The sequence below is a fragment of the Mesoplodon mirus genome, assembly GCF_964341445.2.
Source record: "Mesoplodon mirus genome assembly, chromosome: 2".
Classification (NCBI taxonomy): Eukaryota; Metazoa; Chordata; class Mammalia; order Artiodactyla; family Ziphiidae; genus Mesoplodon; species Mesoplodon mirus.
Window position 1 is genome coordinate 88,574,956 of NC_138977.1, and position 15,978 is coordinate 88,590,933.

The 15,978-nt window shown below is 40.9% G+C and overlaps 1 protein-coding gene across 2 annotated transcripts in view; it reads right to left on the reverse strand.

Moving 5' to 3' along the window:
- The window catches only part of CORIN (corin, serine peptidase), a 229,245-nt gene that overhangs the window by 152,708 nt on the left and 60,559 nt on the right, over window positions 1-15,978 (reverse strand). For both annotated transcript variants that reach the window (XM_082638500.1, XM_082638499.1), the window contains one exon: window positions 8,101-8,282. In XM_082638500.1, coding sequence (XP_082494626.1) covers window positions 8,101-8,282 — 182 coding nt within the window. The remainder of the gene's footprint in view (window positions 1-8,100; window positions 8,283-15,978) is intronic.

Here is a 15,978-nt window from a genome sequence, read left to right on the forward strand (position 1 = left end):
AGTTATTAGGGACATTAAATGATTTTTAAAACCTTCAAGTGTCAATTCACAGCCAAATGAAATTCAAGTACCAGACAAGTTGATCATGCAGTTTATTAAGAATTCTTCCAAGTCTTCAGCTCTATCACTGCCCAAATAACCACAACAATAATGATAACCATTACTCACATAGTTTCTCTTCCTTCCCTCATCTTTGGCCACTGTCCCTAACATGCCCTATGTTACAGCCCAACAGACAGGTGCTTAAAAGAACTGAGAGGGGATCTCCGGGGGAAGAGCAAAGCAGGCAGAGTAGCAGAAGCCTTAAGAGCTAAAAGGCAAGTTATCAGAGAGAAGTCAGAGAGGTGATGGGGGCCAGATAATGTAGGGCAGTTGTACAACTCCAGGAGGTTGTTTACCTTGAATTCTGTGTGACTGATGCTCCCCTGGAGTCGTGTGATGCAATGATACTGATTGAGGGCCCTGAAGGTTGTAAGGATGATGGCTTTTATACTGAGGGAGATGGGAAAACTTGGAGAGGAGAGATGTGAACATTTAAAAGATCCCTTTTGCTTCTCTATGGCGAATAGCCTGCCGGGGCAGAGGGATGCAGCAAGGTTGCTAATAAGGAGCTGGAAGGATAATCCAGGCAGGAGTTGAGGTGAATTGAGCCGGGTAGTGGCTGTGGAGGTGGTGAGCACTGGCTGGATTATGTGTATGCTTTGACAGTAGAGACGGTAAGATTTCTGACAGATCAGATATGGTATGGGAGAGAAAAAGAAGAGTAAAGGACAACCCAAGGTCTTTGGCTGGAGCAACCGGAAGAATGAAGTTGTTATTTACTAAGGTGGGGAGGGCTGGGAGAGGAGCAGGTGTGGGGCAATACCAGGGTAGTACCTGTTATGCTTGACACACCTTGTAGACACTCAAGTGGAAATAACTAGAAGGTGGTGTGTGTGCGTGTGTGTGGGTACCACAAGCATACGTGTGTATGCAAGTCCAGAGTTCAGAGGCTGTGCAGGCTTGAGACGCAGGTTGGTAGATGTCAGTGCCTGGTGGTATCTCAAGTCATGAGCCTAAATTAGGTCACCAAAAAGAGGAGAGATCCAAGGACAGAGCCCTGGGGCACATCACCTTTTAGAGAGATACGAGGAGGAAACATCAAACGAGGCTGAAAATAAGTGGCCAAAGTAGAAGGAAGACCTACCTGGAAGCCTAGAGAGTTTATCTTGGGAGGAGGGAGTGATTAAATGTGGCAAATGCTGCAGGATGTACAGTCAGGGGAAAACTGAGAACTTCCCATGGAATTCAGCAACATTCATGACAATCCCTGGAGACCTGGAAAATAGTAGCTTTGCTTGAGAGTTTGGAGCAAGGACTTTGGAATATGAGTCGGAAGCTCAGGGAAGTGCAATAAAATTGGGGATGAAATACAGATTTAAGAGTCATCAGTACTAAAAAAAGAAAAAAAAAGAGTCATCAGTACTTACATGGCCACAATCAAGTATGAGGTTTCCCAGAGAAAATGTATAGTATGTTGAAGAAAGAGGGTTGAGACTAGAATCCTGTGGAATACCAATATTTAAGGGGTCAGTAGAAGAAAAGGATAGACTAGAGTGTGGTCAGAGTGGTAGAAAGTTGACCAAAACAGAGCAGTGTTTTAGAAACCAAAAGAAAAGAGCGTGCTATAGATGAAGGAGAAATCACCAAGGATGAAAGCCTTCCACTGCAGGGCACAGCCAAGTTTTGTATTTCCTCCTGCACAATCCCATGTCTCTGATCCTGTAGAACATAGTACTTATGGGCTATAGTAGATCCTATCAGTTTCAAAGGCTAAAGGAAGGAAGGGCATCCCCCAGCTACCTCACCCCTCCAGTGGGGTAGCTCTGAGTCATATGTTATGCACTATTTCCCAGATTTGCCTGTGAAATTAAGCTCCAGTTACCCACGATGGTAGCTGGATTCACTTTACCTTTAGTGGCCACCATCCTTTCCCTAAACCACCATCCCACTCCTCCACTCTTCCATGCCTTTCCCAAATATAAGATTTGTGCTCAAATCCTTGTCTCAGGCTCTGCCTCTGTGCTTATCTGTCTATCTCTCCACTGACCTATGAGCACTTTAAACATATGCATGCCATCTTCCCTTTCCAGTTCCTGGTCAACTAGGTGGTCCATAGAACATGCTTCTAAATGTCTGTTGGATGGAAGCACTTACATTTGCATAATGCATTATGGCTTCCAAAATTCTTTCAAATACTTTACCTCATTTACCCCATAAAACTGTTCTACCCCTGCCCCCAGGTATTATTATTCCTATTGTAAAACTGAGGAAAGAGAAGCAAAAAGGGTTTAAGAAACTTGCTGAAGACCACACGGTTATTAAATAAAATAGCCAGGGCTTGAAAAACAAGTCTTCAGATCTAAGTTTGGTGCCCTTAAAAGAAGCATCTACATATGGAAGAAAGAAAATGTTTTTATAATTTAAATTTTAAATAATTTAACATTATACATGTTGGGAAATTTGAAGTTCTAGGAAAACCTCATTATATTTGACTGTTCATTGGAATGAAAAGTGCATGGCTAGTTTTTAGTAACTCCACCATGCTATCTATAATCATCTATCATCTATCTATAATCATCTATACTAAGTACCTCAAAGAAAGAGTATTGAATAATTTTCCCGAGTGAATTCACAATTCAGTAGGAGAAATTCAGAGTATATATTTTACCAAGATCTTGAGACTACAATTTTGCTGCTAATGCACTGAAGTGGTTGCTCTCAGCAACCAAAGCTAGGAAAGCAAATAAGATACTAGGAAAAGGAAGAGGAAAATGAAAGAATGTGAATAGCTGAAGTTTCTTTCATGGCAGCAAAGATCTCTTTAGACCCACAGAAAAACTATTTCATAACTACTTTCCATATACGATTTCAGACAAGGTAAAGGATTAGTCAGAAAGCTCAGAATGACTGATGGACCTGGACTTTTAGCCCTCTGAGTTCTCACAACTCAACTATGGAAACCTACACAAATGTTTATTTTAAAAACCTCTGAAGAATAGTTCCCACAGCACTATCACATTAGCACATTATTTACTTTACAGGAGCTGGCATCAATATAAGATAGAAAGGATAAGACGACTGGGTATCCTTCTGTATGAAAACAAAATATCTTTGGAGTTATGACTGATTTAAAAGATACTATGAGAAGATGAATTGAATTTACAGAGCTGTGCGCTGGGAAAAGCAGCTGTTACAAGTTGTGAGTTTTGGCTTGACTCAGTCTGAAAAGACTTTTTGAAAACTCTTGTGAGAAGGGGGCTGTAACAGAGGGTAGCATTCAAGGATTAATAACTGAATCCCAGGATGGTCCCAGGATGAAGACAGAGCCAGGGGGGCTGATTTAAAACAACTCTGGAATTATCTTCCTGAACCTCAGTTTCCTAATTTATAAAATGAAGATGATAATACCTCAGAGATTTACTCTGGAAGCAAAGTGAGCTAACAGCTGTGAAAGCACTTTGGAAAGGAGAATGGGGTCCATAATGTAAAAGGGGGTTACTGTTTTCTTGGGGAAAATGATTTGACAAGCTGGAAGGAGAAGACTAAGATGGGAGTCAACTTTTAATCATCATTTGTTTCACGGGCTAAGTTGGCACCTGTCACCCAACACAGGTTCACAGTGCTGAATGCCTATCCCAGAACACCTCTTCGCTTCCTCTGTGCCAAGTGGGACCCTTCCTCTTTTACACATCCAGAACTCCGTTATGTGATTGACTCCACTTCTGCTCCATTGACATTTAACGTGTTTCTCTATAGTTTCTGTCTGACAGCATGTTTACATGGAGTCACTAATGTTCTTTTTTACATTGTTTCTCACATACAGGTATACCAGATTAGGTTTAACACTCCTTAAAGGTAGGAAGCATGATAGCTATTACTATTATTATTATTATTACTACTACTAGAAAGTACCTTGCAAAGCATCAAGCCCAAACCAGGGTTTCTCAAAAGCAGCACTATTGACATTTGGGACCACATAGATTTTTGCTGTGGGAAGCTGCCTTGTGCCTTGCAGGATGTTTAACAGCATGGTGGGTCTCTACCTGCTAAATGCCAGTAGCAACTCTTTCTGTCCCCAGAGTTGTGACAACCAAAATGTTTATAGACATTGCCAAATGTTTCCAGGTGGAGGCTGCAAAATCATCTCTGGTTGAGAACCACCACACTAGATGGATGTAAACCAATATTATGGTCACTGTAATTAATTTTTTCAGATTACTTGGAATAATGCTGAGAACTGAGTAGGTACTCAATGAATATTTACTGAATAAATGAAAAAAGGAGAAAAGGACTTCATTAGTTATATTCATAACAGGCCCTACAGCATACATAAACCCTTATATGATTAAGATGATATTATAAAAAAATATATATATATATATTTTTTTTTTTTTCTTCTTTTTGGCTGTGCTGTGTGGCATGTAGGATCTTAGTTCCCTGACCAGGGATCAAACCCGTGCCCCCTGCAGTGGAAGCACAGAGTCTTAACCACTGGGCTACCAGGGAAGTCTCTAGAAATTATATTCTTATGCTTACACAAAGATCACAGATAACAGTAGCTTTCTCCCTAGCACATGACCTATGAATACATCTATGATGGTTAGCATCCTGTTTATCCATCAAGCATGAGACAGAAAAATTATTTCAAATTCTAGGAAAATATTGCATCAAACACCAATTATCAGACCCATTTTCAGAGAATTAATTCTACATGTGAAAAAATAGTACAATCAAGAATTATAAAAAAAAGACTGACAAATAGAGAATCTCAGATGAGTGTACTTAGGAAATTTCTGTTCTCTTAAAACATAAGTTCTTTTAATATAAATGTTTCATCAATCTTCCAAGATCTGTTCCAAAGTCATCAATCTTTTCCAAGATCAGAAGATTTGTACTATCTTCTGATATTTGGGGAACCTATGTGAGGTGGCATTTCACCTGGAGCTGTTAAAGAATACTGATGTTACTTTGATCTTTAAGAACTGATACTTTTGGACCATCGTGTTAAGGAATACTGATGATGTTTTTTATTTTCAAATTTTCTCAGTGGATTCTTAAATCCTGTATCAACAGGCAACGTTTTCCAAATGAGCACTGATAAAGTGTTCTTATCAAAACAGGGGCAAACGTAGCTGAAAAAGAAAAGAATCAAGGGGCTTCTCTTTCAGATGCACTCACTCATCCTTCTGGTGGCTTAGTGCTATATACAGTCTTTTGGAGGGAATCGTAATTTAGCAGCAGACCTCCACTAAACAGTGTGTGAAAAAGAAATTAAACAAACTTCTACTTTTGGCTAGGATGTAGTAACCTGTGATAAGTCAGTGCAACCCGCCCCATCAAGTAAAACTAGAAAAGCCAGATAAAGCACAAGAAACATCTGTTCAAAGCCCTCTGATAGCTGATGAGACCGTCAGGAGGTAAGTGGCTGAGATCCCAGGGAGAAGACAACTGTAGAACAAACAGTCCACATTCTATGGATGCTTTTTCCCCTTGGATCTTGCCAATTCTTGGCATGGTGCTAGAAACTGAGAACCTGGACACAGGGCCACTGCAAAGAGGGAGAGAAGCCAGTAGAGCTTTTGGCAATCCCATGGGGATGGAGAGACAAAAATAAGAGTTTTGGTGCTGCCAGAGGAGCAGGGTATTAATGTTCCAAGGACATAGTGGGAAAGGAGACACAGAGAAGTGGGCCTATCACATGGAAGGACTTTCCCTCAAGGCATGTGCGGTAAAGAGCAAGAAGCTGGGCTTCCCTGGTGGCACAGTGGTTGAGAATCTGCCTGCCAATGCAGGGGACACGGGTTCGAGCCCTGGTCTGGGAGGATCCCACATGCCGCTGAGCAGCTGGCCCCGTAAGCCACAATTACTGAGCCTGCGCGTCTGGAGCCTGTGCTCCGCAACAAGAGAGGCCACGATAGTGAGAGGCCCTCGCACAGCGATGAGGAGTGGCCCCCACTTGCCGCAACTAGAGAAAGCCCTCGCACAGAAACGAGGAGCCAACACAGCCATAAATAAATAAATAAATAAATAATTTTTTAAAGGGCAAAATTCCTTAAAAAAAAAAAAAAAGATCAAGAAGCTAAAGAGGCAGAAAACCTCTGCAAAGCCAAGTGGAAATCCAGCAATCTTATTCTTAGAAGAAAAACATTACAACTAGGGACTGCCAAGGAAGAGCAGAATGCAGTAAACACCTTGGTTTCTCAGTAAGGCTCACTGGAGAAGTGCACCCTCAGAATGGAAACAAACCAGAGGGAGATGGAGCCTTACCAACACTGCCTTATAAACAACAAGCAAAATCAGCTCAGTCTCTGACTGGATCAAGGTGGTCTATTCCCACTCTACGTGCCTGCCCTGTCGCCCCCTGATGTCAGCCAACAGCCTTTAGATCCTTCAAGTTTAGCCTCAACTGCAGAGAGCTGCCTCACCCAAGGGCACACCCTTCCCAGGAAGGACCACAACCAGTGGCTGATTGTGGGGATATAAAGACCCGGCTGTCTGGACCCAACATGGAACAACTCCCTCAGGCCATATGTGCCCCAGAGATCCCCATGGATTTAGCCAAGCTTCAGTGTACCTGGATCACATTTCAACTTCTACCTCTACCCAATCCTGCTTTCTCTCCCTCCTTTACAAGTGCTGATACTTAATAAATACCCTGTACAACAAACCCCATCTCAGTGGCTGCTTCTGGAAGACCCTGCTTGTGACAGCTGCAGAAGTGGTCCAAGAAAGCAGGTGATATGATGGGGTTATTGATCTGGATTACTCACTGCTGGGATGGCAGCAAAGTTGCCATCATTGATGGAAGGTAGAGATAGACATTCCCTGGTATAAGGGGGTGGTCCAATTGCTAAAACCCTTAACAGAGGTGAATTGGAATAGTCCACCTATGGAAAGGAATGCACTGAATGGGGTAATTTACCAAGTGTTTGAGAAGTAACTATAAGGACAATGAATTGGATGGCTTTCAGCCAAGCTCAGTTTCCTAGAAAAAGATAACTCAAAGCTCCAGGCAACTGTAACTCATGTGTGAAAGCCAAAGGGCCTTCCTCATAATTTAGAAAGAGGTTCTTACATACTGTACCAGGAGAGTCTAGAAAACTGAGGATCAGAAAAACTGGATAATGTAGACCCATTAAAATTAAAACCTCTATTCCATAATAGACATAACAAAAGAAAGGAAAGGCAAGCCACACAGACAGTACATATATCCAACAGATGACTTATATCCAGAATGCCTAAAGAACCACAAATCGAGAATAAAAAGACAGACTACCCAATCAAAAATGGGCAAAATATTTTGACAGGCGCTTCACAAAAAAGGATATTTAAGTAACCAAAACATTTTGAAAATTCAATCCAATTCATTAGGAAAGTTCAACTTAAAACCACAAAGAGATACCTCAATACTATCATCAGAATTGCTAAAATGAAAAAGACTGGCAATACCAAGTGCTGGGGAGGATCTGAAGCAACTGCAACTTTCACCCACGGTTGTTATAAATTGAAACAACCACTTTAAAAAACTTTTTTGCTGAACAAATACATAACCATGTTCCATCAAAGACATGTACAAGAATAGTCACAGCATCACCATTCACAGTAGCTGGAAACAACTCAAATGTCTATCAACAGTAGAACAGAAAAATATACTGTGATGGAAAATATATTAGAATACCATAAAAATGAGAATGAATGAACCACAAGAAGATGAAAATACAGTGAATCTCTCAAACATAATGTTGAGCAAATGAAGTTCAACACAAAAGGCATGCATACTGTACGATTCCGTTGATATCAAGTTCAGAATTGGCAGAATTACCTAAGCTGATAGAAGTCTGCATAGAGGTCTCTTTTGGGAGGATCAGGTCACTGGGAGGGGGCTTGTGTTTCTGGGATGCTGTTAATATTCTATTTCTTGATCTGGGTGCTGGTTAAATGGGTCTGGTCACTTTGTTAAAATTTGTTGTACTGTACACATTATTTGTATACTTCCTTTCATGGACGGTATACTTCAATAAAAAACTTTTTAAAATGCAACAAAATGCAGACACCTACATTGCTTTTCTTTCTCCTGCTGTGGTGAGAAGCAAATCCTGCTGACATTGTTGTTTTCACTTTGGTTTCTAAACTGGGAGCATTTGAGGAAATCGGGCCAGGAGGCATTCACCATCCCCAGGACTGATTCACAGCCCTCTTTTGCAGACTCGCAGAAGGACCTACAGGGCAGGAGTCCATGACTAGAAGAAAAGAGAAAGGTGAAAATTAATGTTTTTACAGACTATTTCTCAAAATAATAATTAAGCTAAAGAAAAGTTGGCCACCAGTGCTGCAATATTATCTTAATTTATATTTACTACAGTCAACAACTTGAACTTCTGCCTTCAACACTATAACAAGGATTTCAGCCACCCTACTGTCATGATTCTAGAGGTAATAAGCTAGTTCCATAACACATGATATAACTGTCTCTTGTGGAAGCATTTATCCCAAATGAGTTTTTTTTTTGAGATTTCTTGTGCTAAAGTAAACCTGTCAACCAAAACAGAGCTCTATTTACTATCAAAAGGAGTAAATTAACATGGAAATGAATGCCCCCAAAATGGAAAGGCAGAAGTAGGTCACAAAATAGGTTAATCTCATTTCTTTATCATCCCTTTGAGAAATTCAAAGTACCTCTGAGAGGCAGCCAGAGAGAAAGCTGTTCCTTAGCCTCCACTGCCTCCCTGGAAAAGAAAATATTATACAAACAAATGGCAACTCTGAAAACTTGTACAGTTATTTATCTTTGTTATCTATGTTATCTTCTGAAAAATAGAAAAACACAAACAACTGTCCATTAGCAGTAAAGTAATGATGCCCTGGAGTTTGTCTTTATTCATCTGACATTCAATCAAACACTCCTGGATCCGTGGCTCTGTGTCTGGGGACAGGGATGCTGCAATTTCAAGGCCATAGACTTGTTCTCTTGCAGACCCAGGTGGCTTTTTCTACTTTTCAGCTAGAGACTGCATCTCTCACCCTGGCTGGTCATCTAGCAAAGGCATCTCAAACGATTTTAAGAAAACTGGGAAAGAAAATATACATGTCAGTCAAAGCAAAGCACACACTTCACAAATGTAGGGTCAATAAGCTATTGCAGAATCATACAGTATCAGATCTGTAAGAAACCTTAAACAACACCTCATTCAAATCCTCCACTTAAGGTAAGTTCAGGGAGATTCTGAGACACACATAGCTTCCTAATGGAAGAAGCGGGGAGAGAATCCAGATGTTTTAACTTTCAATCCACGCTTTATCTACTGTTGCATATCATCTATTCTCATATAAGGATCTAATAATTAGGCTTTAAGAACTTTAAAGCATAATTATAATTCTCCATTCAAATTTCTATAGATCACAGAAACATAATGGAATGCGCCAGTCACTGAGTTAAAATAGAAGTGATTGAGTCTGTGAAAGAATCTTGAGAGTGAGATCTTGTTATATATGAAAATGTAAGAAAGGGGTACTCAACAGTTACATTCAGATACAAACACTTCTGACCTTCTCAGAAACTCGCCTTAAAACTGGGTATCTTTTAGAATCCTGATAGTCACATGACTACATTAAAATGTAGCTGAATTTGTTAGCGAAGATGTGGAAAGATGTTCTGCATTTGAAAGAATTCACTTTAGAACATAAGATATGAATTAGTCCAGGCAAGTGTTTCAGTGTAAAGAGGACACCTGGGGGCTTCCCTGGTGGCGCAGTGGTTGAGAATCTGCCTGCCGATGCAGGGGACACGGGTTCGAGCCCTGGTCTGGGAGGATCCCACATGCCGCGGAGCAACTAGGCCCGTGAGCCACAACTACTGAGCCTGCGCGTTGGGAGCCTGTGCTCCGCAACAAGAGAGGCCGCGATAGTGAGAGGCCCGCGCACCACGATGAAGAGTAGCCCCCGCTTGCCACAACTAGAGAAAGCCCTCACACAGAAATGAAGACCCAACACAGCCAAAATAAATAAATTAATTAATAAACTCCTACCCCCAACATCTTCTTTAAAAAAAAAAAAGAGGACACCTGACTGCCATTCAGGAAATATATTAGATATTCATAGGACAGAAAGTATCGCTTAAATAACATTTTTTTTTAAAGATTTCCTTTCCTAGATCTTTTCCAAAGACGTTAGAGACTATATTTTCTCAAATGAAACTGGGGATCATGTTGAGGAAGGTGGAGAACACAGAATTCCTATGCAAATACTTATACTTCACTAGGCTCTAAGTTCTACTACACATACATTAACTCATTTATTTCTCACTACAGCACTACAGTACTGTACTGTACCATAGATACCATTACTATCATCCCTAATACACACAAAAGGAAACTGAAGCACAGGAAATATAAGAGACTTGTCCATGATCACTGAGGTAGTGAGTATCACAGCCAGCACTTGAACCCAGGCAGACTGATTCAAGGACTATTAACTACTCTATTACATGTGAGTCCTTACTTTAGGAATGTATGCTCCAAAAGCATAGCTCAAGGTTAGTTCAAAACTTGATATGTACTTTCCCGTGGACCAACCATACACACAGTGGTTGGGTTCTCCCTTCACTCTACAAACTCCTAGTTAACCTTCAATGAGTCAGTATTTGCCTAAGGAGCTAAGGAACACTAGGAAAGGGTGAAGGCATTTCTCTTTCTTTTCCAGGTGTGAGACAGCCCACAAGAAAGCTACAAAATAAGCTAGGCTTGGCTTCAGCATTCTTCCTTGCCACCTAGTCCCTGATCCGTGTACTGACAGCACCCTGTCCAACCCCACTCCAGCACCCCACCTGGACAGCCACCTCCACAAGAGCATTACTTTCTCCTCAACATTTTCTTCCCTTCCTACAATCAAAACTACGTTCCCCAAGTGAGCTGATCACAATGAGACTTTCAAAGAAAAGAGAGGAAGATAACACAGAGTAATACATAATAATAGATGGACACTTAACCCTCCCAGAGGTTTTTGGCATCATTAGAAGATTGCTTGCTGGAGCAAAGGAATCTCTCATTGATGGAATTCCAGGGGCCATTTACAGAGGGAAAAATTCATCCAACATTGTCGGATGGGGGAGTCACAGTGAGGCTGAGGAACACTTGAGGCCCAACTCTCCCAAGTGATTCCTGGACCATTCCTCACTTCTGAACACACATATTCTTTGATCACTCCACATCTCTCAGAATCTTCTATGGTAAGAGCAATGAAGGTTCATGCAGGGGCCCAGCAGACTGTTTTCATGTTCTAAAGCTGAGTCTTTAATTCAGAAGCTGACTTCTTGACATTGACTCTTATCAGAGTTATTTTCTGCCATAAAGCATAAGCTGTCTCCCTAAACTTTTCACACTGGCCACTTCTCATTGTCTGATCTTGCGCCAACAGTTCACTCACACCAAGACTCAGCTTCCTCATTTGAAAAGTGAGGGGTTTGAAAGAGCTGATCTTTCATGGTCCTTTTACCACTAACATTCTGTAAATCAAAATTCATTCCTTAACACAATGCTTCTCAGAGGAGTGGTGATAATCCCACCAGCTTTGCTAAATTTCAAAAGGTAACATTTTTTTTCTCGAGACTTGTTCTGGGAATATAGAGAGACATTAAAATACCATTAGGCTTTCCGTTCTAAAAATAGGGCCTAAGAAAAATGTCTAGAGTGTTTCCAAATAGCTCTCTTAAAGAGGTGTAACCAACCGAGACCCATAGGCTTTAAACTGCTAGACGAGGACATGTGAAATACTGATACAGCATTAATAACCAGCAGCTCTTTCAAACACTGAGCAGGATGAAGAGCCATTTGTTCTTGCTTTGCATGAAATTCAAGCGCCTACGAAGGATTGAAGCATTTTGCTTTTCATCACATGGAACAGTGCCGCGAGACAGACCACACTATTTTGAAATATAAGTGCTGATATCCAAGCAACAAGCAGACTGACATCTGAAAACAGTGCTCAGCACAGTGGAGGGGCCAGACTGGGCTACCAGGGTACTATTTTAGGAAAGATGGTTACTTTAAGTGATGTGTGAAGTGCATTTGGGGTTGTGCAAAAGTCCCTACAACATTTCAACTCAAGCTTAAGCAGAAAATGCTTTCCTCACTTCTGTAATTATGTGTTGAAACAAATACAAACAAATATCAAGAATTCTATTATACAGTAATAGGTTTCTAGGGGATTTTCACTAGGAAGGCTACTCAAATTATTTATCTACAAAAAAATTGTAGATTTTACCTATATAACTTTTTTTTGTAGACAAAGATGTTTATTTTAAGATTATTTTTTTCACATCTTTATTGGAGTATAATTGCTTTACAATGGTGTGTTAGTTTCTGCTGTATAACAAAGTGAATCAGCTATAGGTATACATACATCCCCATATCTCCTCCCTCTTGCTTCTCCCTCCCTCCCACCCTCCCTATCCCAACCCTCTAGGTGGTCACAGAGCACCAAGCTGATCTCCCTGTGCTATGCGGCTGCTTCCCACTAGCTATCTATTTTACATTTTTACGTATACAATTTTAAGCAAATTTATCTACTAAAATTTCTATATTTATTTACAAAAAATTAGATTTTTTCTTTATTGTACCCTTTGACCAACATCTCCCCATTCCCCTCCCCCACAAATGTATACATTTTTATCAGCAAAACGGTTCTGATAAAGACATAAAGTTAAAATTATTGAATAAGCTACAGCCACACAGTAGGCTTATATAATAGCTAATGGATTTTTGTTTTCTAAATCACTTTTTTCTAACTTTTTTTATTGAAGTACAGTTGATGTATAATTTTATGTAAGTTACAGGTGTACAATATAGTGATTCACAATTTTAAAGGTTATACTCCATTTATAGTTATTATAAAATATTTGCTATATTTCCCATGTTGTGCAATATATCCCTGTAGCTAAATTTATCTAACTTTTTACTTTAAACTACTTTTAGAGACTTACAGAAAAGTTATAAAAACAATACAGAAAGTTTCCATATAGCCTTTATCCAGGCTCCCCTAAAGCAAACATCTTACATAACTACAGTGTAATTATCAGAACCAGGAAATTAACACTGGTACTAAAATAAGGACCCTATTCAAACATCACTAAGATCTCCATTTAGGATCCTACACTGCATTTAGTTGTCACTTTTTATTTCTGACAAACTAACCTTTAAGTATATCAGAGAAGCTCAGGATTTAAAACCCTTCTTCCATGGGGTGGGGAGGGGGAAGAATTTTTGTGACAGGCAGGCTTTAAGATGGCCCCCAATGACCCCACCTCCTGCTATTCATGCCCTGTGTAACCTCCTCCCCTTGAGTGTGAGCTGGCCTAGTGACTTGCTTACAACCAACAGAAGGTAATGGGATGTCACTTCCATCATTAGGGTACATAAGACTGTGACTCCTCTCTCACTAGCAGATGCTCTCCCTTACCAGTTCTCATGAAGCAAGATGCCAATGTTGGGTAGGTCTACATGGCAAGGACTTGAGCCTGGCCTCTGGCCAACAGCCAGCTAGGAACTGAGGCCCTCCACCCTTAAGGAACTGAAATTCTTCCAACAATCACATGAGCCTGGAAGTGGATCCTTCCCTAGGCAAGCCTTCAGATAAGACCCGAGACCTGGCCAGCACCATGAATGCACCCATATGACAGACCCTGAAACAGAGGACCCAGATAAGACACTCCCAGGTTCCAGATCCACAGAAACTGAGATAATAGTTGGGTGCTGTTTTAAGCTGCCACATCTGTGGAAATTTGTTACGTAGCAATAGGTAACTAATACACTTTTCTTTGATATATCACTTGGTAAGAGGCATGTTACTGAGTTAGATGTATTATTTATTGATGAGACTTACATAATCTTTTTTTTTAAAGAAAGTCATAAATTTGTCTTTGTTAGGCCAAGCTGTTCAGTGAACAGTGCTCACAAAGTCATAGTCACTGGGAACACCCAGAGCTGCAGACCTTAGTTGTGAAGAGAATGTTAACAATGGAAGGGTCTAGCAAGATAATGTACTACTGTTTCCTCCTTTTACATGCAAGGAAATTGAAACTTTAAAAGATCTCAGCCAGATGCTATGACGCCAGCCCAGTGCTCCAGAATGTCTCACCTAGCTGACCTCTTCTCACAAACAGACGTCACAGATAACACAGGAGCATAAATCCACAAATCATACAGGAGCACGAATTCGTCACCACTGCTGGCAAACACAAAAAAACAACAGATGACTTGTTTTCTCTGTGATGGGCCAACGGCATCAGCTTCCTATGTCTGCACTCTCTGGTGGCCTCAAGAGACCTCACAAGAGGTATGGCTTAGTTGGGGTACGAAAGGAGTAGGGAAGAGATTACCTTGGTTCCCAGCTTCATTAGACATGGGGATAGAAAACTGTGCTAGTAAACACTTATATGAGTCATTGTCTCACACCAGAAGAGAAATCATGGGAGAAGTCAAGTTATTTTTTAGTCACTGGTCTGAAACTCTTTCAAAACCAGAGTTTTTCGTCATCTTCATTTGTAATAGCCATGGTTCCAGCAGGAAAGAAATGACTCACTGAAGTAGGATTACTGCAGAGTATTTAATGAAAAGGTCACTTATGAAGGTACTGGCAAGGTTTAGAAAAAATAAACAGGGGTAGTGCAGCATGTGGGGACAGGTTGCCGTTAGCATCCCAGATTCAATGGACAAGGGAAGGAGCAGTTCTTGGGACTCAGAAAGAGCTGTATGCAGAAGGCTGCCTGATAGGAGCCAGAGCCTCCCACAGTGGGATTCAGGCAACTCCAAACTGTGTAACCTGGTAAAGAAGAAACTAGGGGATCATGACCCAACCTGCCTCTCTTCCCACACTCTGATGTCCTGTTGGTGGCTCCCATTGGCTGAGCCCCACAGGAAGCTAGAAAGTAGCCACTGTTGAAACCAACCTGTGGGGAAGAGTGGGCTGGAGGAGGGTGGGAAGTGGATAAGGAGAAGTAAAGGAGAAAGAGCCAGCACATGACTGCATGCCTCACACCAACGGGAGCTCAACAAATATTTGTCAGGGGACAAAACGCAGTGCTGTGGGAGGAGACTGTTCAACTATTATTAGCTTGAAATCTGGTAGGAGTGTTTACACCGCAGAAATCAGCAAATGCTACAAATCATTTGTTTTGTTTTTCAGGGAGCCAGTTTACCAGCATACCACTGGATGAAAGTATAAATCACGTCATCTCCTCTAGAAGGGAAGCTGTTTTTACCTCCACTGGAAGGAAAATTACGGTCATGCACTTCTTGGACCAGATGAAGACATTATGTCAATATTAACCCCCTATCTCCCACTACCACCAGCCCTCCTTCTTGGTGGTAATACCATCTACCCAAGTCCGCAAGCCTAAAAACCTTTGTTTCACCCTCAACCTCACCATTCATATGCAATTAATTACTAAGTACTGTTAATTTTACTTCCCTAAAGTCCCTCAAATTCATTTATTCTCTCCCCATTTTATGTTCTCATAAAACTAAACTGGTTGTAGTTCCCCTAATATACGACAGATTTAGGCTGCCTGCTTTCTCCACCTTGCCCACATGGCAAACTTCTATATATCCTCCAAAATCAAATTCAGCTGTTACTTCTTCACTGGGAACAGCCTTCCTAATATTGCCAAATGCAAAGAGTCCCTCCTTCTCTGCGTTTCCCCCCATACCTTTTAAACTGATCACATTGGACAGCAGTGTAATTGTTTTCATGTCTTGTCCCCTATTATGCTGAGTCCCTTGAAGGCAGAACTGTGTTTTATTCATTGAACCATCCCTAGCATCAGACAATGCACCTGGTACATTGTAGGTGCCAATAAATATTTGCTAAAGGAATAAATTGATAACTTTCCTAACACCTTTGTTGAATAAACTGATGTCAGAAGCTGAAAGGGAGCTCCCAAGC